Genomic DNA, 22,888 nt, shown 5'->3' with positions numbered 1-22,888 from the left:
CTCTGGGCTATTATGTGGGAAGGCAAATGAGAAAGAGAACTTGGGATCCGTGGTCATTGGAAGCTGTTCTACTGAGTGTGTGAGGTCTGTTCTGTAAGGGCGTTTGTACATCGATGTTCTCTTCAAGCTAAATGCACATACCAGTATTCAGAAAGTAACTTGCTTAGAGCTGCTATTTATAGTCTACTGAAATGTTGGGAAAAACCTTCGGCAAATACCTTTTTTTTTTAAATCATAACTTTGAAAACTAAAAATTATATCAAGACTTTTTTTATTTTTGAAGTATATTAATATTTTCCATTATAACAGTTCATCGTGCTCTTATGAGCTCTGAAATCATTGATGTGACCTGTCCACTCAACTATTTACTAAGCTTAAAGGGAACGAGGTAAGTCAGTATTTACAAAAGACCTTGCATTGTTTCCTTTCACATTTGCTTTCATGTGTAGTCTTAAAAAATTGGTTGAATATCTGAAGCAAGTGCTGTTTGTTGAGGGATTCATTCGCTTCCACTTTTTCTTTGAGATGATACAATTTCTCTGCATCAATACACATGTTTGCTGTTGTGATTCAGCTCTGCCCAGAGAGCTTCATTTTTCATTTAGCAGTGGTCCTGAAACTGGTGAATGATTGCTGAGGATTCACACATATCCTTGGTGGAGTTTTTCTGCTGTCAAGCATTTGTGTATCACACTGTGAGAAGAAGCAAGAAAACAAACTGGACCCACAATCCTTAAGTGGATTGTTATAAGTGGGTGAAAGGATTTTTGTTTTTTTCCCCAGGTTACTTTTGGAAAGTGAACTGCAGACCAGGCATGAGGGGTGACTGAAGCAGAACTCGGAGTAACACATGAGAACTGCATTACTTCAAAAAGTTAGGTTAGCAGGTAACGTTTGCTAATAATACATACTGCTAATGCAGCACAATGGAGTGATGCAAATGCAGCTGTCTTAAGCACCAAGAAGAATCTGACACTGCTACCATCTTTTCCCAGATCTATTTTCAATCTCTAGAATAACTATTAGCAAGTTTCTAATGTACAAATAAATAATACACGCAAGGTAATGGGGCATCATGGTAACTCTGATTAGGATCAGCAATTTCCTTGGAGTTGCTCTGGGAAGTGACACCCAAAGCTTGTCTCAGGCCTCACAATGGCCTCGAGCAGCCCCCCTGGCTTCCAAGCACCTTCATTTCCAAACAGAGCAGCATCAGCAATGGGTGGATCTGGACCCCGAGGCTGCATTTTCATCTAGACAGATAAAGGACCAGGGAAGGGGAAGATCATCTGCTCTCCTGTGATTGCACAGATTGTGCTGTTGCTGATACAGACTGCTGCTCTGCCTGGCAGAGCACAGATCTTTCCCATCACTTCAAAAAGTGACTCCCTGCTCATTAGCTCCCAGCCTCATTAGCGATAGCATACAGCTCATTCAAGTGGCCGGCTGCTCCAGCTGCCCCTGTCACCACCATTGGCGTTGTCCAGATGCCCCTTGAACACTGCCCGCTGCCCTAGGCAGCCTGTTCCAGTGCAGAAACACTAAGAGAAAAGATGCTTAGGCTGTTAAAATAATTACCTAAACTACAAGAAAATGGTTTATTGACCACATGAATAATTTTTGGCTCTTGTTTTTGCCTCAGTTGCCATATTTGTTCTGCAGTTGGTGGTGCTGAAGTACAATAACACATTTGATAGTACTTCTAATGGTTCAAGACCAGAGTAGTAATTTTCTAAAACTAAAGGGCTGTGTGGGTACCTGAACACTGCAATTTGCAGGTTCAAAATAAACACTCTGGAAATTGGTGTGTGATGTTCACTCAGAAGCTTTACTGAAATAGAGGCGTATATTAACAATGATCAGAGCTTTTTCAGACTAACTTCTCTCTTCAAATACAGATGGCAACGTTTCTGGAAATATCAGTATGGTAAACATACAGAGCTATGGGGGCTTAAAACCAATAAATTCTATGGAGTTGCTCATAATTTTCCCAGAGCGAGGGATCAGTCAAACAACAGCTTTCATGCTTTTCTTTCTCTCCCTTTTCTTGACTTAAACCTCTTACCAGTTCAAATACTTAAATCCTGCTGGAAGTAGTTTGATGTTGCAGTTCCTTGGCAAAGACCGCCTGCACCATGGCTGGCAGAGAAAGAACAAGTCTGAGGGTTTTGGAGATGGAATATCTGCAGCAATGTATCTGAGGCAGCAACGAAGTGCTGCGTGATGAAGCCATACAGTCCTGGCCAGAATTGGACAGACTTCCTTGTGTGAAGGCTGCGTCGGTATTTCTTTCCTTATAGCTCGAAAATTGCACTTGTAACCTCAGTTTGGATGAGGTCAGTTTACACTTTTTTGTTTGGGCAGTGTTGTTTAGGGATGAAAGTGGGATCTTCCGTTACCTGCATCTGTGTCGCATGCTTGCATTAATTTGTATGCAGAGACTGTTTTCACTGCTGTGTTGCAAAAACCCAGCCCTGCTGACAGAGGCCGTATGCCTAGCGGCAGTGGCACAGCTTCAGCAGGTTGTGACAGGACAGCCACGATAACCTTGCACGTAAAACGCAGGCATCCATACGTCAGGAGATTGCAGGCTTGCTAAAGGACTCTTTAGAGAATAATTTGGTGATGTTATCAGAGTGCAGGCATGCTCCATCCATCAGCCTCTCACTTCCCCGCGGGTTTTAATTAAATGATTGCTTTATAGCTTTCCTTAAATTTCAAGGCTAAATGATGTGGGACTTATTTCCTCAATTATAGAGGGAGCTGTTATCTGTTGCTCCGATCCTTGACTGAGAAAATAGCGCTGTTCTGCAGAATGCTGTTCAACAGAGAGGACTTCTTTTTTTATTATGGTTTACCATTCTCCCTTGTCTGGATGAGGTGTTTCAGATTTAAAGTTATTTTGACAAGTAACCTCAGGAGTTGATCTAAGCACTGGGTGTCTCGCGGTTTTATAATGAGAAACAGCTGACACTGCTTCACTGGGGGCTCAGAGGTTTGGCTAATTGTGTTCTACTGAGTGACAGAAATACTTTCTTTTTGTATTAAAAGCAGAAGCTGTGTTATATGTCTGCAAAGACTTAGGCAGCTCATTCCTGTTTCAAGACAGCAGATGTGATTTGTGGTTTGGCAAAAACATTTTGATACGGTGCAAGAAAAAAGGGAATGGTTGTGCTAAGGGATAGGAGTGGATGAGAAGTGAAAAAGCAAATGCGAATGTGAAACTCCTCTAAAAGCAGAGATCAAAGTTAATGAAGCCACACAAGCCTTATCAGCAAGCGTAATAAACTAGTGAAGTACAAATGAAACATCTCCCTATGAGGAACTGAGAGAGTGGCTGATAAAACTATCATTACCCTTAGACAGCAGTTCCTTGTGATGGCTCTGCCTGCCACAGAATCATTAAGGTTGGAAAAGACCACTGTGATGATCCAGTCCAACCCCCAGACCATCACACCATGCCCACTAACCAGGTCCCTCAGTGCCACATCCACACGGTTCTTGAACACCTCTAGTGACACCACCCTCTCCCTGGGCAGCCTGTGCCTCACCACTCTTTTTGAGAAGATATTTTTCCTGCTATCCAATCTGAACCTCCCCAGGTACAACTTGAAGTCCTAGCCTCTCGTCCTAGATGTCAGCAATGAGCTGCTCTCACCACTCTGATTTGCTTTCTCCTTCAGATACTACCATCTGCAGGCTCAGTCTAGACACACAATTAGTTGTGTGTGGTAACCATGCTGACCCACTCCCTGCGAAGAGCTTCTAATTTCATCTACGTAGTCCACCTTGGTGGAGAAGGTATGCAGAAGTAGTGGTGAGCCTGGCAAAACCAGAAAGTCCATGCTTCTGGATATGGCCTTGTTCAAGGATCAAGGATCAGGGATCAAGGAACTTTCATTTCCTTTTATTTTTAAAGTAACTTAACATGGTTCAGTATAGCCTAGCTCCAATAGTAATGTTTGATGTAGAAAACAAAATGCTTGCTTGAAAGATAGATAAGATCCATCTGCTATCTCCTATCAGTTTCTGTCTGAATTCTAGCTTCCATCCATAATTTCCAAGTATTTAGCATGCAAACCATAGCCATCCTGTTTCCAAAGGGAATGTTTACTAAATTAAACATTAAAGGGATATGAAAGCTATTTTCTATTCTAATGATACATAATTAGAAAAAAAAAAAAAAAAAAACATGAAAATAGATTAAAATAATTAGTCTTAATAAGAAGTAATTCTCAAGCCTTGTGCAATAGCATGGTCTTCACACTTCAGAGATGGAGAATAATGATGCTGGGGGACTACTGACAGGCACTAGTTTTAGTATTAACTTAATTTGTAATGTTTGTTTAACTTCATGTTTTCTTAGACTACCTGGTCACAGCAGAGAGACCCTGGTGGATACACCTGATGTTACTGACCAGGATAAGTGCATGTTGACTCCAGAGCATCTGAGCAGAACTGAACAAAATGTGAAGTGTCAGTTAGTGTGTGTGACATGTAAGTTTATCACGTGCACACAGAGGTGGGCTGGCTATACTTATTCCTTCAAACCACTGTTGCTTCAAGTGAGGCATCTGCTTACTTGTAAGTTTCAGGGCAGTAATTGCCTCCCTACTCATAGGAAACAGGCAAACCACTGCACCAGCTGCAGCTAGGAATAAGACCAAATCCTTTTATCTTAATCCCGTTTTCCTGGTCTCACTTTCTCCAGTCTCAATTTCTCTGGCTGGTTCAGCCTCACCTTGAGCACTGTATGCAGTTTTGGACATCACAAGATAAGGAGGACATAAATCTATTAGTGTCCAAAGAATGGCTACAAAGATGTTGAAGGGTCTGGAGGACAGGATGCATGAGGAGTGGCTGAGGCCCCTGTGTTTGCTCAGCGCAGAGCAGAGGAGCTGAGGGGCGGCCTGACGGTGGCTGCAGCTCCTCACAGGGAGCGGAGGGGCAGCGCTGAGCTCCGCTCTGTGTGACAGCGACAGGGCCCGAGGGAACGGCAGCTAGGGGTCAGGGAAAGGGAAAGACCCACCCTGAGATCCTATTAACAATACCAACAGGCAAAGAAGCAGGAGGCGTTGGTTTTAACGGCTTGTGACAGTACTTCTGTATCAAATGGTTCAGTAAGTCTTCTGCAATCCCTTTTAATTGGGAAGGCTACTAGTTTTAAAAAGAGTTCTATATGCCTTTCATATTAGATTTTCCAAGCTTTTTTTGGTGAAGATACAGGAAATTATTTTGTATGAGAATAGTGTGTGATTTGCACAGAATCACAAGGGTTAGAAGGGACCTCAAGAGATAGAGTCCATTCCCCTGCTAAAGCAGGTGGGTGTCCAGACAGGTCTTGAATATCTCCATAGAAGGAGACTCCACAGCCTCTCTGTGCAACCTGTTCCAGTGCTTCATCATCCTTGCTGTAAAGAAGTTCTTCCACATGCTAATATGGAACTTCCTATGTTCAAGTTTTGGGCCATTACTCCTTGCCCAATCACTACACAGCACTGAGAAGAGCCTGGCCTTCTCCATTTGCCTCTCACGCCTCCCTTGAGATATTTAGAAACATTTGTCAGATCCCCTCTCAGCCTTCTTTTCCCCAGGCTGAACAGTCCCAGGTTACTCAGTCTTTCCTCATACGAGAGATACTCCAGGCTCTTAATCATCTTTGTGACCCTCTGGACTCTCAGGAGATCTCTGTCTTTTTTAATTAGGGAGACACAGTAGGTCTAAATGTGGCCTCACCAGGGCAGAGTAGATGGGAGGATCACCTCCCTCAACCTGCTGGCCGTGCTATTTTTAATGCATCCCAGGATCCCACTGGATTTCTTGGCCACAAGGGCACACCTCTGTCTCATGGCCAACCTGCTGTCCATCACGACCCCCAGGTCCTTCTCCACAGAGCTCCTCTCCAGCAGGTCTTCCCCTATCCTTGTGTTTGAGTGGGTGTATAAAGGACTGAAGCTGTGAAGGGATCCCTCAGTCCCAAGAGCAGTAATTCTGCCAAGGTGAAGATGTCTGCTGAAGGTTCTGGCCCTGTAAGGGGCTGGCAGGAAGATATCAGCCAGATTCCAAAAGTTAATGGATTGTGAAAGTCAGCAGTCCGCACTGGGAACATGAGGGAATTGGGACCACTTCTCTCAGCTACATCTAATCAGGAGCTTATGGAGAGGAAGTAATGTCTTTACCTAGGGAAGGCAAACATCTAACTTCACACTGCTGGGCTGTGGTTTGACGTTAAACATGGTACCTTGGCTGAGCTGGATCAGAAATGTCAGGAGGACATAAGACAGACTCCATGACATGACTCTGGCCTTGTTTCATTTTTAAAAATGTTGACAAGCTGACTTGGTTTTGGCGAGCTCTGCAGCAGATCAGATGTCACCTGCCTGTGCGGTGGTAATGAGGCTGTATCAGGTATCACTCACCTTCCTGCAGCTCGTGTGAAAACAAAAAAACCAACAGCAACCCTGTGCTTAGAATGAGGCTAATGTGTGTGCCTGTACCTGATCTCAATGGTACTCACAGCCTTCAACCAACAGCCCCAGATGCTGAACAGCATAAAGTAGATAAAGTTGCTATCTCGTTTTACATGTTGTTTTGCACTGTCTTAAATCCATTTTTGTGCTTTCCAGTCACAGAAGTTATTCCATTTTGAAAGGCTTCCTTGTATGCCAATGTGTGCACCAATGCGTTTGGCTCCTGAAGGAAGCACTCCCTTCAACATCAAACCTGTTTGGCCAGCCGGTGACCAACACAAGGGGTGTATCCTGACAGCCCAGGAAGGAAAGTGCTTGTCTTCCTGGGCTTGACTGCATCTCTGGAGAAGCAGAGAGCTGGACATGCACTTGGGCACTGCAAGAAGCAGAGAGAAGTGAAGGTTGTAAGTTAGGATAGTATGGTTACGTTGCGGTGGGACTCGATGATCTTTAAGGTCCATACCTAAAGGGAGCTTACAACTAGGAGGGGAATCAACTCTTCGAAAGGGTAGATGACAGCAGGACAAGGAGAAGTGGTTTTAAGTTGAGGGAGGGAAGATTTAGGTTGGATGTCAGGGGGAAGTTCTTTACAGAGAAAGTGGTGAGGTGCTGGAACAGGCTGCCCAGAGAGGTTGTGGGTACCCCGTCCCTGGAGGTGTTCAAGGCCAGGTGGATGGGGCTCTGGGCAGCCTGGTTTAGTATTAAATGGGGAGGTTGGCGGCCCTGCATGTGGCAGGGGGTTGGAGATTCATGATCCTTGAAGTCCCTTCCAACCCTGGCCATTCTGTGACTAAAGTCTTTTCCAACCTGAGCAATTCTATAATTCTGTAGGCGTGGGATGCATCTGGATCGAGCCTTGCAGTAAGCAACAAGCAAGCCATGGCCGTGACACCTCCCTGCTTGTGCATCTAGGTTTCATCAGAACGGGGTCGTGCGGCCCCACCACAGGAGCCAATATGGCTCCACGAACTCCGTCACGGAGCCCGGGGCCTGTGAGGCCACGGTGAGCTTCCTGGCACCAGAGCCGTGCCCCACGGCAAATCGATCAGCGGAGCGGCCGCAAGAGGAGGAGGGGGAGGAGAACGAGGCGGAGCACCGCCCGCCCCATCCCTCCCGTCCCTCCCCTTCCGGGCCGCCCGCCCTTTCTCTCCGCCGCGCCCGTGGGGAGCAGCTGCGGCCGGCGCTGCCGCCGGGACCCGCCCCGCTTCCTCGCCGGGCACCTGCTCGGGGCGGAGCGGCGGCGGCGGCGGCGGCCGGAGGAGCGGCGGCAGGAGGCCGAGGCGGCGGCGGCGGCGGCTCCGGCTCCGGCTCTGGAGGCGGCTGTGCGGGCGGTGAGTGCGGCGGGGCCTGGGCAGGCCCGGCGGGGTGGCGAGGGCCGGGCCGGGCGCTGTGCGGTGTCAGTGCCACTATCGGGCCCGGCCCGCGCCAGGGGGGTTGACAAAACCGCGGCGGTTCCGCGGGACGGCCCAGCCTCGGGGCGGCCGCGAGGGGGAGAAGCGTTGGTGTCCGTCCGTCCGGTAGCGGCGGCGCGGTGTGAAGGGGACGAGAGGTCAGCGGGCATCGCTGCGCTGGCGGCTGCGCGGCCCGCACGGTGCCTGCCCCCGTCCCCGTGTGTTTGCCTGCATAACCGCGTGTGATGCACGGCAACGTCCCCGGGCCGAGCGCCTGCACCCCGGAGCTCGGGTTGGGCCGAAGGAAAGTGAACTGATAGCGGTGTGACCGATGCTGTGCTGCGTTCCGTGGTTATTCATCCTCAGCTGAAGCTGCAGCATACCGGTAGGTTGGAGGGGAGCAACAGCGGCGGTAACGGTGTCTGCATTGCTCACCGCTGTCCTGAGTCACTTCTAAATGTAGCTTAGGTCCCCAAGGGTTTAAAACAAAGGCTGCTCGGATTGCAGGGAGATTCTCCTTACCTGCTTACCTGGCGTGTTTGTGGCCTCGAGGAGAGACAGAGCCTGTCATCAAAGTTTGGCCAAGTGTGAGAGGCTCCAGGAATCGCACAGGGGGAGGAGGAGGAGGGCAGAGGTGTGGAAGGGCACTGGTGGTAGAAGATGGGTTGTGGCAGTCTCAGATCTGGGGCTGGGCACAGGGGGATGGAGGATGCAGTGACTAAGATTTTCCCCCTCGTTTTCAACTTTTCACTCTGTAGGACTGCTAGGATTTTTTTTTTAGGTATTAATTTAATGTTGGTGTTGATGAGGTGAGCGGAATTAATTAATCTCCTTTAGTGGCACACCCTATTGTACTGATAAACAGCTGTCTTAGCGAGTGCCCGTGTGTTCCACTCCTCCACATCTGCTGCTAGCAAAATAACTGGTATTTCTGCCAGGACTTTTGTAAGAGCTCTCGCACCAACTTTCCCTCCACCTATGGCGTAATGAGATGGGCCTTGTGGGCGTTCACCTGTTGGGAGACAACACAGGCTGGGTTCTCTTTCTGTCCTGAGTGGAAGTGGGCTCTGCAGGGAAGGAGGAAACATCCCAGGAGCCTTCCAGAAGGGCTGGTCTCACCGGTGAGCACAGCTCTGGTTGTCCAGGTTCTTGGCAGCAGCACCTGTGTGTGATGTTGCTGATTCTACAAGGCTTTTGAGTAAATAAGGCATTTCTTTCACTTTCTGCTTTTGTGACGTAAGATTAAACAGCAGACATCTCTGTTACTACAGTTGAGGCCTGTTGGATGGCATTCAATAGGCAGGAAGCTGTGTGGTTTTTCTGTTTTGTTTTTCTTAGGCTTAAATATTAAGACAATGAAAGCATTAATTTTTACATGCTTCTGACATCTCCTTAGGACTCAGTAAGGAGAACTGGCTGGGGATATTACGGTGAAATTTAAGGCTCTGTAATAGATGTATGTTAAAGACCTTTCATTCAGTGTGTTATAGAAAAGGCTAGTCAATACATTCCAGCTGCCTGCCGTGGGCAGGGCTGCCCCCCACCAACTCAGCTGCCCAGGGCCCCATCCAACCTGGTCTCGAGTGCTTCCAGGGATGGGACACCACAGCTTCTCTGGGCAGCTGTGCCAGCACCTTGCTGCCCTCTGAGTCAAGGATTTCCTTGTCACATCTAATCTAAACTTGCTTCCTTTTATTTTAAAGCTATCATCCTTTGTCCTATCACTGTGCTCCCTGATGGGGAGTCAGTCCCCATTTTTCCTGTAGGCCCCTCTAGGTACTGGAAGGCCGCGATGAAGTCTCCCCAGAGATTTCTCTTTTCCAGGCTGTATAAGCTCAGCTTGTCTCCTTAGGAGCAGTGCTTCTCTGGACCTGCTCCAAGAGCTCCAGGTTCTCCTGGTACTGGGACCACAGAGCTGAACACGGTACTCTGGGTAGGGTCCTATGAGAGCAAAGTAGAAGAGGACAGTCACTTATTATGTCCTGCTGATCCTGATTCTTTTGAGACTGACATAAGTAATTTATGTCAAAAAAATGTGATGCAGGCTTACTTTGGTCAGTCTCTTCCAAGTTCACATTGTAATCTGTTTTTCTACAAAGGTAAGGCATTGCCTGCTAATTAGTGCCATTAAATGGGTTAGTTTTAAATGAGAGCATGTTGAGCTTAAGTTACATTCCTCAGTAGATCAGCTCAGGTATTTTTATTCTTTTGATCAAACTCACTGGGCAAGGAAATACTTTCCGAATACCTCAAGGAATTACATACACTAAACAGGTGTATCAGTGAGAAGTATATACTAAAGGTAGGACTGTACTTCCTGCAGTACGTCTTCATCCTGCTGTGAGTGTAAGGGGAATCTCAGAACATCTCAAGTTGAAAGAGGTCTATAAGGATCATAGAGTCCAACCCCTGGCTCCACGCAGCACCACCCAAAATCAAACCCAGTGTCTGAGAGTGTTGAACTCCAGCACTGGTGGCCGTGCCCACAGCCCTGTGCATCCCGTTCCCCGCCCACCGCCCTGTGGTGCAGCCCCTTTCCCTGACCCCCAGCTGCCCTCCCCTGACGCAGCTCCACGCCGTTCCCTGTCGCTGTCACACAGAGCAGAGCTCAGCGCTGCCCCTCCGCTCCCTGGGAGGAGCTGCAGCCGCCGTCAGGCCTCCCCTCAGCTCCTCTGCTGTGTGCTGAGCAAACACAGGCACCTCAGCTGCTCCTCATGTACACTTTGCTCTCCAGACCCTTCATTATTATTGTAGCGGGATAAAAGCCGAAAAGAGAGAAGAAAAATATTTCAAGCCTGCAGTGACTGAGTTCATGGGAGGCTGGAGCCATGATAGCTGGGAGGGGAGCTGGCAGGAGGAAGGATCTGAGTGGGCTTTGCAAAGGTTGTGGCTTGGCAGTGCAACATGCTTGGTGTGACTGCTGACTGGTGGTGCTGGTTCCTGCTATCTCAAAATTCCTTTCTCTGAGCCACTTTGCCACAGATGCTTTTGAGGGTGGTATGGACTGGACAAGGAAATTTGGTTAAGGTAACATGGTGCTAAGATAAGTCAAGCTGTAACTTTGGACATGTGAAAGATTCTTTGAGAAGAACAAAAGCCCAGGAGGATGTTTCTTTAATTTCACAAGAGCGCTCATCAGATAGGAGAGCAGTGAGGAAACTGCAGATGGATTTCAAATCTAGGTCTTTGTCCCACCCTGTTCCCTGGTATGTTTTGCCCAGTGAGAAGACAGTGACTATGTCACACTCCACTGACACAGATTGGGTGCACCAAAACATCTTATTAAACATATTCTGAGCAAGCTGTAGCAGATACGATCTACAGTCACATATATTCTAAGCAACCAATGTGTTAGCCTATGACTAATCAGTATTTGAGCTGGGGAGGCCTTTGTTAGCGTAGGTAAGGGTAAATTGGGATGTGTAAGGTTGCACAAATTCTGGGCAAAGTAAGTTAGGGTAGGAAGGGTTATACAGCCTGTCTTGTCAATGCAACTGTTGTGAGGTAGATACTGAAGGGCAGTGAGGTGTGGGGTGAGAGCATGCGTACTGGGGAGGTTTTGGGTCAGCTGCGGGGAGATCCAAAGGCTGTCTTCCAGTGTCATGATTTTGTATGCTTTATACATGGTTCACCATGATAAGCAATAGGGAACAAACTGTTACAAAGTATGCAAACTAAGATGTGGGCAGGGGTATGAAAAACACCTGATCGTGCAGAGAAGCAAGATCATGTGGGAAACTGTTTTGAGTTCTCCAAAACGTGAGGGATTGTTTATATATTAATCTTCACTCAATTCTATGGGCTCTGCGTTTTTGCCAAAGGTGCCACATTCTCCTTTCCTTGACAACTTCTGGTTGTAGCTCAGGCCCTTGGCAAGAGTGTTGCACATAGGTAAAGTGGGTAGAGATGGTTGGAGGTGAGTGGAGTGCCAGAGGCATAGCTATAGCCTCACTTGACCTGTACAGCTAGGGGCAGTTTGGCCATAGGGTGGTTACTGGGCCTGTGCTTCATCCTGTTCTCCAGCCTTGCAGGACCTCTCCCTTTTTTTAGCAGACGATGCTTGGGTCATATTCCACAGTCTTTTTGCATAGGTTTGTTATCTCTTCGTTGCCTGTAAAAAGAAACAGTTTAGAAATCCCTCAGCTGGGTTTCATTGCCTCAACAGTGTGTGTGTCCTTGAATTCAGTAGCTGCTGTCAAGCTCACAGCTTGTAAAGCTGTCATGTGTTCTGCCTAGAGGGAGTGTGTCAGGAGTTACTCTTAGGGATGGCAGAGCCGTCAGTCAACGCTGGATGCCTGTCTGACAGCAATCAGTCAGTTGGAGCCCTTTCTGCCACTTCCAGGAAGTTCATGTTGCTGTGTCCCTGTGCTGCTGGCTCTAGACACAGAAGAAGGTCTGAAGTGAGGAGTGTGAGGCAAGATGGTTGAGGGCCAACTCGTGGCATCCTGCATTTAGCCCCAGCAGGGCTTCTAGCCTTGTATCAGGGTGCTAACTGGGAGCTGGGGTTTGGAGGTTGAAGATGTTGAATAGAAAAATGAGGGGAAAATGAGAGGCTGGCAGCCTTTGCTTGTGATGGTAGTGTCCAAGCCAGACTGGGAAGCACTAAGCTAAAAGGTCATGTGAAGTCTCACAGCAGTTCAGAAAGGTTCTAGCTGGTTTGCTGGAAGACATGAGTCTGCTCTTATGCTCTTTCTGAGACATTTTCTGTTGGAGGCAAGATTTGTGTATACCTGCCAGCTTTCTTAAGCAGAGTCATGCTTCAGGAAGCAGAGTTGTACGTCATGGTTCAGCTCCACGTTTGAGACTCCTTTCTGAGCAGTAATGTCAAAGGAACTTGTGTGTTCCTTCAAGAGCAAACAGTGCTTATGTCCTGCTCAGGCAATAGTTGGGGACACACGCGTGACAAGCTTTGACTTAGCTATTTTAACTTAACTGTTAGAAAAGTTGCCAGTCCTATGCTTCTTGTTTGAGGATAAAGAACATTCTCTGTTGAATGAGAACAGTCTCTGAATTGTCTGGATTGCAGCTAAGGATTTGATTGTTTTTCTGTCTGGCTGTGTTGGTGCTGACAATCAGTTTCTGGTTTCTCTTTCTTGATAGGCCCTAGAGCACTACATGGCATGTTCTGACATGTCCCTTGCAGTTCCTTGTTGATCCCAGCCTATAAGAGAGCCATATGAGAAGCTTGCAGCTGCTCATTTCCTTTTAGAGGAGGGTGGAAGGATAGTGAACTAGGTGGCTTTTTCAGTGAGGGTCAACATCTGTCTTTGTGACTGCTGTATGATGCAACTTAGGAAATATTTGCGTAGCCCTTCCTTTTGTATGATGTTTGGGAGGCTGTTGCAGTGACAGACTGGCAGTCCTTACAGTGGGATAAGAAATGCCTCCCTTCACCACAGGGGAAATGACAATTTAAGTGGTGAACGCTTACTCCTCTGAAATTGTCCTTAGTTTACAGCTTAGGGTTTCTCCTACCATCTGTATTGTAGATGACGAAAAGTACCCCTGAAAGACACACAAAGCAGTTGATGATTTGTGGTCTGTTTACAGAGTTAACTACTTCTACTCCATCTGTGTCCTGTCTGTAAGATTTTAGCTGTTTGGGGCCCACTGATTGGGACTATTTGCATTGGCGAGAACTCTGGTTCCATTCAGCTGGATGGTTGTAGTCTCTTGTGTGTTTTTGTGTGTGTTTCTTGCTGGAGAAAATCAGAAGTTGGAGGTTAGTTTAATTCAGAAAAGCAACTTCTTAAAAGTCAATGGTCTTACTGAAAGAATGTGTATTATAGTTGATGTGTCCCAAACAATTTCTGGTTGTTCCCAAATTACTTCTTCTCAAGATACATTTTTCAGGTTGTTACTAGAAACTTCAAGAAAGCTCTGGTTTCCAAAGTGTAGAATCAGAGGAGAGCTGGAAGCAGGCTGAAGGCAGTTTCTCCTTAGAGAAACATTGCCCGATTTCCATTCCAAAAGTCAAGGCAAAGAAAAGAACTACCTAAACACAGTTACTGATAATTCCTACAATGAGTCACTTATTGTTGTAATGCAGTGAATGTGAGGAGCACGATTCACCTAGTAATACTACTTCTTAGTTACAAACATTTTTACACACTTCAGTAGTGGCGGTGTCATACAAAGTACAATGAGAGAAGTAGGTGGAATGCAGGATCCAGAGTGCAGCAGGTCCTGGCGTCTCTGGTACTCAAGATGAGCTGATCTTTAGGAGGTATCTGGATGGCTCGCTTGGGAACCGCTAGGCCTCTGCTTCTTTCCAATCATTCTGTGGTAGAAAGGCTTACTGCTTAGTGCCTTATGGCAGACTTTCTTTTGATTTGGAACTGTATTGCTGATCTGGGATAGAGGATTTAAACCTGCGTTTAGCAACGTGCTTAGACATTCTGTGTAGATGAATTCATGACTCTGGTATTGCAATGGGAATTTTGTTTGGCATTGTGTGTTTCCTGCCTTCGTATGCTATGTGTTGCATCTTTAAATTGGCTAAGAGTGAATCTCTTAGTTCCGGGTCACTTTTAGGAGGTGCATTAAAACAAATGAATGCTTTCTTTCCACTAGGGCGTGGAAATGACAGTAATCCTGTTTATCCTAAGGCGAGGTCTTGAAAATACCATCATTCCTTCTTTTGCTTTTAGTGCAATTGTTTAGCTGGTCTGGAAAGAATAAGTCATATTTGGGTATGGAAGTTCAGATTCTAGATTGGTTACTGTGTGGCATTGCATCAGAATCTAAATGATGATTTTGGTGAGGCTTCGTGGTACTCTTGAGTTTTTAGTTTTTACCTATTTTTAGAATGAAGAATAAAGTTCAGAACTGAAGGGAGGATAGAAAACAAGAATTTGAATGGCATGTGAAGCAGTCACTTTAAGCTTATAAGAAGAGAGAATAGTAATGAATCTTCAGAGCTTGTGATATATTCATCTCTTGAAATGTTTGCAGGAGCAATTTTCTCATGTTTCTGACATGCTGTTTGGTTTGATAGGGTGCGTCCTTACTTGTGAGAAGTAGGAAATAATTGCAGCCACACCATTATTTATTTTTGAAAAATACTTGCTGTGAGTACTGGTGTTAAAATACCTTATTTAACTTTGGCCAGTAGAATCTGTGAGTGAACATAGGGCCTAAATTGAAGCCATGCAGTCCTCAGATGCATGTCTTTGAGATCTAGGAGGTAATGCTTAGCTTTGTGTCTGAATGCTCAAGGAACAAATTCTGTGTGCCATCTTGGGTTACTTCTTTCTTGCTTCACTGTCCCTAGCAACAGTTCTTAAAGCTTTATAGACTCGCCTCATAGACTCACTGCAGAGCAGATACTCTCATAGAATGTGTGACTTCTGAGATCTAGAAGTGTGCTGTTACTACATCTGGCAAATAATAGTTGAGTTAGATTACAGTCCAACTTAATGACTAGGAAGTGAACATCTCTGGAATTAGCCTGAAATGTGGCAGATTATATACGTGGTTTCCTAGCATCCATCTGTGGTGGTGGGTATTGGAGGCATGCTGTGTGTTCTCAAAGATAGTGCTGTTTTTATCCATGACAGAATCATACAGAAGCAAGATATACCAAGGGGTAATATCTGACCAAGTAGTATGATGTGGGACTAGGGAGAACGTGTGTAGGCATGGCCCTGCATGTTTTTTGTGAGCCTTAAAGCTTGCTGGTTTGGCTTTTTTTGGTTCTGTTTTTTTCCCCCCTTCTTTCCTTTCAATTTCAGTTGATGGTGTAAAAGGTTTAGTTATAAAATACAGATCTGAGTGCCTTGAAGTATCAAAAAGTCTATAGTGGCTTTTCTGGAGCAGTAGACCCGGGAAAAGGTTTGTATGGTAAAAAAACAAGAGTATAAAAGAACACTGACCTGTACGCGTTCTTCTAGTATCCAGTTTCAAGTGGCTGGTTGTTCATTAATTTCAAAGCTGTTGATGGTTCTCTTTTTGCCTCTATTTATATTTCTGGCTTTTACAGCATCTTGTGGTAATTAGGAGCAGTAGGCTTGGGTATGTGGTTCAAATTCCAACTTCTACCCAGTTACCTGATAATTTTGCTCTGTTTTACTCCTCGTGTTTGCTAAATAATGAATAACTGTTCCATTCTTATTTACCAGTCACATTACTAGTGAGCTTGTATGTCCTTTCTTTACTTGTTTTCCAAGAGTTTCGTACCTTTTCTTGAAGAGCACCAAGAAGGATAGACTTCATAGATCTTTCTGATGCTTCTGTATCTTTTTATGAGAAGGGATTCCCAAAGCTGCTTCCAGGATTCAAGAGCAATCTGTCTAGGTAGTGGGTTATTAGCAAGTAAAGTACAGAAATGTATCTTTTGTAGATAGTTTCATTTGGTTGAAATGTAGCAATACAAATATTAACATTGGATGGAGCAGTAAAAGCTTACAGGAGGTCTGTATTGATGTAAAAGCGTTGGTGTGTTTATTACAAATGTGAAGCTCAGCATGTGAAATGATGCAATGAAAGCAAGTACTTGTAAACTTCATTTTAAAGCTAGCTCACTGTCCCCTGTCTGTCATCTGTAGCATTCAGTGCCTCCTACTATTTACAGCATTTTTGTTCCTGCGTATTGCTTGAGATTAATAGCTTAAAGCAGAATTAAATTATAGGATGTGGGGAGAGAGAGATGAGGGATAACCAGATATTTATATCCTTTACAATGAAAATAAACTGTGTTCTAAGGTCAGCAAGTAGGATAAAAGTTACTTGCTTTAAGATGAGAACTAGTAGTGAAAATAAAACTTATTTAAAAAGTATGCCACACTTCAACTTTAATGCATCTGATGCTGTCCTGGTTAAAATGTGCCTCTGTTGCAAACTGTAGTGAATTCTTTTATCATACCAGTGAATTGTATCATTTTTACAGCTTCAAGAACTTCATATAAACACATGAGAGAAGATGACAAGATCTAGATCAAGATCACCACGATGGAAGCAAAGGTAAGTGCTTTATCTTTAACTCTGCGTGTTCTGGAATGTTGTTCTGAAGAAAGATTTATAATGAAGTCTTCAAACATTGCAGTTAATGGACGTAGTTTGTTTTGCCAAAGATGCATTTTAAAGAATCCTAATTTGTTTTTCAAACTTAGTTTCTGTAACATTTTTTCCACATCATAATTTTGTTACTAACTTTTTTAAAAATGGAGAAGATTAAGCTTTCGTTCTTTCTCAGAGCCTTGTTAGGCTTGAATATTTTGGGAATTGAAATTGCATGAAGTACCAAACTCCAAGTACTGAGCCAGTTGAACTTATTTTTATTCCAACTCAACCTGATGTCTGTAGCTTGCTTATGTTTTGCCTCTTGGTCTTGGATAATCAAGGAAGTTTATTGAATAACACAAGCATAATTTTAGAGATATCCTACCTGCTTCATACTGTACTGATGATTAGGAATGTCCTTTGAGTGAACAGAGGGAAATGCCTGAGCTCTCATAAAAATGTGAGCCCTAATTAAAACAGTCAAACAAATTTTGGCGTGGCAGTATAGGTACTGGTGGTAGTTGTATAGCTTACATAGTTTTATGAAGATCTAGGGTCTGATTTTGAACTTGTTTGCTGAAACAGAGGAATTGATTATGTCACATACTTTTACTATATTTGTAATATATGCATAAAGGAAGTAACTTTGAATTCCTTTCTAATGCTATTTTCTGAGAATATACAGTGAATGCTGTGTCTGGTTTTGGTCTGGGATTACTTTCTGTTTCTTGCTAGTGGCTTGTGCTGCTTTTCTTTAATGGGATTTTGGCTAAAAGACTCAAGTTGCTTTTGTTTTTCTAACTGTAAGTCACAATTCAAGGCTGAGAAGGGTGCTACTGAACTTATAAGAGCAGAAGGTGCAATAATTGTATAAAATGTGTATATGCATGTACACGCACAAAAAGACAAAAACAGCCTTTCTCAAACTACCATTTTTTTTTTTTTTTTTTTTTTTTCCGGAAAAAAAGTCTACCTGTGTTTTTTTTTAATTAAAATATTTTATTTTTTCAGTCCCTGTTTTTTTTTTTTTTTTTTTTTTTTCAATCTTGACACGCAAAGAGCATCTGAAAACTGTGTGGTTTTCTTCTTCCTTTTTTACATTTGTGTGTTTTGTTCATGGTTTTTTTCTCTTTGCCTTTTCTTTTTCCTCTTGGTCCTGGAAAAGATAGGGAATGCTTGACAAGTGTGAAAATGTGTAACAGTTGTTTTCTGTGTAGTGGTAACTTTATATACATTGAATTACTTATAGCATTTTTTATTTTTTTCTAAAGCTAAAAGAGGAAAATGATTGACTTACCAGTATTTTGAGTGGGTATTTTTCCTGTGAACGCTTTCAGTAGAGTTGAAAGCAAGCTTGTACTCTAGCTAGACAAGTGACACTGAATATCTTGACTGGTTCTGAATTTCTCTTCCCTGTTGATTGAAATTGGGCTTCTTTAGGGAATAGATGCTTTTAAGAGGTTGATTCAGTTTTATGGGACTACTCAGAGTGAGTTTTATCTTTGCCTTAGGTCCTTATCTCCAGCATTTAGGAGTCCAGAGCACCACAGGCAAAGGCACGCTCATGTTAATTATGACTGTGAATATAAAAGCTTTCGTAAGGACCTAAAGAAACCTATGACTTGGAGAACAGATGATGAAAAATATGGACAAAGCAATTCCAGGTTTGCACCTCATGGAAATAACCACCAGAGAATGTATGAACGTAGGTCACCTTCACCAAACCTGAAAAGAATTCCCATGGAAGATGCTTACAGCCATAAGCCCTACAGAACACATTCATCGGAAAGAACTGAAGGCAATAGGAGATGTCAGTTACCACCAAAATACTCAGAAATACCATATAAGGAGCACAGTCGGTCATTTTACCATTACAAAATGGAAGAAAGATACACGTTTGAACACTACAAAGTCACTGGAAATGAAAAAGGAATTAAACCTTTTCACAGACCGTTAGGGGCTTCATGTAAATTTGAAAGAAAATGGCACGAAGATGACTTGAGGCACCAGAGATTACATGAAGAGAAGTATGGTCAGTCACCCAGAAGAGTTTCTGATGAATTTACGTCAAGGAGCTCTTTACAGAAGAGGTATAGGAATAAAATAATTAAAACCTGGGTATTGTGGTGTAAAGCCTCAAGTGAAAGTCTGTTTTCATTATAGTTGAAGATAACCACCTTGAAACACGTTTGCCACTTTGTAGTTTAATTATGGGCGACTGGTAATAGTGAAGTATTTGTCTTTTAAGTAAATCATATTGATGGCTAGAGTATGAAAGGATAATATTTCCCTCTTAAGAGCCCCTGCACATCCGTACCTTGGCGTGAGGGATTATGGGTTAACTTGCCACGCATTCTGCTGTCCAACATTCTTCACATATAAGTTCTCGCTTTCTTCTCTAGTGCAAGTGTAAATTGCTTTATGTCAACACAGGTATCCTGAAGATCACGATTACAGAGAATATGGGCACACGTCTAAAAGGGCTAAAGAAATGGAGAGGTATGACGGTGGAGAAGTAGCAAGAAATTCCAAGTGGAAGCAAGAGCGTTCTTTTTCACCCTACCAAGAAAAGGAGGAGCAAAGAAATCTGGGTGCCCAGTCTCACCGGTCGACTGAAAGGGAGTACTCGGAGGGATCTGTCACAAAGATAGCCTATGAATACAATCACAAACGGCGCAGGCACCTGGATGGGGAAAAGCCTTTCACAGATGATAGAGCTCAGAAGTATGCGAAGCAGGAAGATCAGAAATACGGATCTTCTAAGGGTGCCTGGAATAGCAAAAAGTTAGATTACTTTAGTGGTGGAAGAGCGAGACAGACTGAAGAAGGGCATGTTGAAGTCCCTCCTAAATATAGTTCAAAGAAGGGCTGCAATGCTTGCGTTAACTCTTCTAAAATGGATGCTGATCTGAGACCCTTTAAAAACAAGCAGAAGGAAAGAGTAAGGAAAGAAGGGGAACTCAGGAGAAAAGGAGATTCTTCCAGTAGCCAGCATGATTCAAGTCATACTGTTTCAGATGTGAAAGTGTCAGATGTCAACTGTAGGAGGGAACATCTCACAATCAAAGTGGACATGAAGAAAACGGTGAACAGGTACAGGTATTTGTTTCCCCTCATCTGTTCCTTATTCCAGCCTGCTTTCAGTTTATGAATATGAAAGGAAAGCCATGTTTCCTTAGGAAGTAACAAGGACAAACTAAGGTTGTACCTTTTTAATTTTGCTTTGTTTAAAGCATTAACTTGCAGGCTGGAAACTCGCTGCCTGTTGCTGTTTACAAAAAACAACCAACCAAAAAAGAATCGCCCAAAAAAAGCCTAGTTAATCTCATGGGAGTCTGGTAGCAAGTGGAAAGAACAGAGCAGATAAGACCAGTACAAACTGTCAATAAAGTTGCTTATTATGAGTAAATGTGTTAAGTTTATTCAAAACAGACAAAACCAGGAAAGTTGAATCCTGTTCTTTGTTCTGGAATATAATGACTTTTTTGACTTCCTGAGGAGTTCCTCGTTTCTTTTGAAAACTAGCTAACTTTTAAATTGCATAAATCTCAGGTACACATTCAGATGTTTAAGATGAAGTCCAGTAAAGCTGTCAAAAAACGAAATCCCTGGGTTATATTATTTAGTACTGCAGCAAATGATGTAACAATGTTTTGGAGCCTCAGAACTGAAAAGTAATGGAGTATGTCTCTATCTCGTGTATAGTACCTCTGGTTGTCTTCAGCATTCCTGTTGTCAACTCAATTGGAAAAAAGGGTTAATGTGGCAGCCTAAGTGAAGAACACATTGTAAAGACTAAGCAGCTTGCTTTGTATAGATATTTGCAGGTTTTTCTGGTTAATTGACTACCTGCTGAAGGTGAGGGTAATGGCAGTAATCTCTTTTGGAAGCTGTTCAGTCTTCATTTAAAAGGTATTTTACTTCTCTCAAGCAAAACATCTCTGCCAGTTTTTTTTTCCAATATTTCAGAAAATATGTAATACAGTGAAGAGTTGTGAAGACAAGTTCACTGTCCCCATGTAAGGGGTTAATACGAAAGACTGAGGAAAGGGAACAATTCTTTCTTCCTAAGTGATACAGCAAGGAAAAAAGTTAATTCTTGCCGCTTCTTTTTGGAAGCCTGTGGGATGATTTCTATATATAGTAGTTTCTTGCTGCTATTCTTGAAAGTCATGCACAGTGCATGTAATAATTATTTACAGACTGAAAAAACTACTATATTGATTGCAGCTTACTTGATGTGCAGGTTTGCCTTTGTAACAACAACAAAGACATTAGCAGAGACTAAATGGCTAATTTCGGAGAAGCTGATGACTGAGAGTATTCATGCTGCCTACTTCAGGCATTTAACAAACACATGACTTAAAATGGCTGAGCTGAGAAGAATACATTCTTTATAAGCCTAGAGAGAAGTTAGGCAATTCAAATCATCTGTAATAAATACCTAAACGGAGATTGTTTGGATTCACTGAAAGGCATTTACTGAAGACAGATAGCTGACTCCTGGGACTTGCTGGAGGTTGGTTCTGGTGCAGTCTTTATATGAAATTCTACTTTCTTTTGAAATACAGATCAGGCAGGTGCATTACCACTTTGCAGAATGGACAGCAAAGTCTTTGTCCTAAAAGTTTTACATGGAATATGTGAGTTCTCAACTTGTTTCCAAATAAGAGGTACTTTTATTGCACCAAGAACAGCAGAAATTTTAATGCCAGCTTCCTTGTGAAAATAGTTCTAACAAAGCAATGCTACCATTTGATTTATTCATCTCTTTAGAATGAGTAAAACCTGACAAATATATGCTACAAGCATTCCTAAGTTCACATGTTGTTACTGAGAACATGCTGCACTGAGTTCAAGTGATACAGTTTTCAAAGATGCAGAGTTTTTAGCATTTGTGTACTGTTGAAAATGTTAGTTTTTTTTATAACAGACACATAACTGCCTCCCAGAGCTACACTGAGAAGGATACAAGTCTTCATATAGCTATCTTACTTGACAGATGTGTTAAGTTTAAAACTTACAAATTTTGTATCACACGTCACTGAAACAGGGATTCCCAAAAGTATAGTTAGAGCTGTTCATCTTGCAGCTTACAGTTTGGTTGGTTTGTTTTGTTTTGTTTTTTTATTTTTTAATTAAAAAAAAAAAAATCAATTGCATGGCTTTTATCTTTAAAACAAACTTCTTATTTTGTCTTGTTCTACTTCTTTGTTTGAAATTTTCAAGTATTCTTTGAAAATGAGAATCTCCAAATGTTTGTTTTAGGTCTGCTTCTAGTCATACTGCAGACAGACAGATGTCACATGATCTGGTTGCTGTCGGCAGGAAAAATGAAAACTTTCATCCGGTGTTCGAGCACATGGAATCTGTAGCACGAGGTGTTGAGAGCGACCCGTCGCGAGAATTTACTCAGGAAATAATCACAATTATCCATCAAATTAAAGGTGGCTGTAGTATTTGGGGTATATGTGTGTATTTATGTGTTTACAATTACTGTAAAAGAAATAATGAGTTAGGCATGCTGCCCTTGTAAATATCAGGTGTTAGGTTTCATTTGTTTTCGTGTCATTCGTTGAAGGAGAATGTAGGTTGAAGAGCTGAAGTGGTTGGATGGAGCACTTTGGTTAGAAGGTCTTGCTCCTTATTTAGAGATTACTGTAGGCTGTGAACGTAGAAGGGATTTCATGGAAGTGCTTGAGGATAAACTGCTTTTTTAACAAGTGAAGAGGGTTGGGGGGGAAAATAAAGCTTTGTTGTAGTCACAACGTTTTAGTTACATATAGTTCCTGTAATTTTTCAGATGATTTTCTAGACTTGTGTCACATGTAGTGCAGAACTTTATTTGTTGCTTCTAGTAGTTGCCATGATGGAACTGATAAACAGTTAACTTTCTTCAGCTTAATCTTACTAACTAAGAGGGCTGTCTGAGTTGAGCTGGCCTAATCTCTCGTTTGGGAACATTAAACTACAAGTGGAAATAGTTCTGAATTTAATCTCAAAGTTGTCATGGTGTCCTTAGCAGTT

General features: G+C 43.3%; 1 protein-coding gene across 4 annotated transcripts in view; it reads left to right on the top strand.

Moving 5' to 3' along the window:
* The first annotated feature begins 7,755 nt into the window (after positions 1 to 7,755).
* The window catches only part of BCLAF3 (BCLAF1 and THRAP3 family member 3), a 33,186-nt gene continuing 18,053 nt past the window's right edge, over positions 7,756 to 22,888 (top strand). For 2 of the 4 annotated variants that reach the window (XM_042867065.1, XM_042867063.1), the window contains exons 1-5: positions 7,756 to 7,801; positions 16,749 to 16,822; positions 18,373 to 18,951; positions 19,295 to 19,954; positions 22,130 to 22,308. In XM_042867065.1, the coding sequence (XP_042722999.1) occupies positions 16,782 to 16,822; positions 18,373 to 18,951; positions 19,295 to 19,954; positions 22,130 to 22,308 (1,459 nt within the window). In that variant the 5' untranslated portion in view covers positions 7,756 to 7,801; positions 16,749 to 16,781. Of the gene's footprint in view, positions 7,802 to 16,748; positions 16,823 to 18,372; positions 18,952 to 19,294; positions 19,961 to 22,129; positions 22,309 to 22,888 lie in introns of all 4 variants that reach the window. The other 2 variants (XM_042867064.1, XM_042867062.1) reach the window with 1 other exon arrangement.

The sequence above is a fragment of the Lagopus leucura genome, unplaced genomic scaffold (assembly GCF_019238085.1).
Source record: "Lagopus leucura isolate 7727_CA_CO unplaced genomic scaffold, USGS_WTPT01 Super-Scaffold_100001, whole genome shotgun sequence".
In the NCBI taxonomy this organism is placed as follows: domain Eukaryota; kingdom Metazoa; phylum Chordata; class Aves; order Galliformes; family Phasianidae; genus Lagopus; species Lagopus leucura.
Note: the sequence above shows the minus strand (reverse complement) of the source record. Positions and strands in the feature narration are given on the sequence as shown.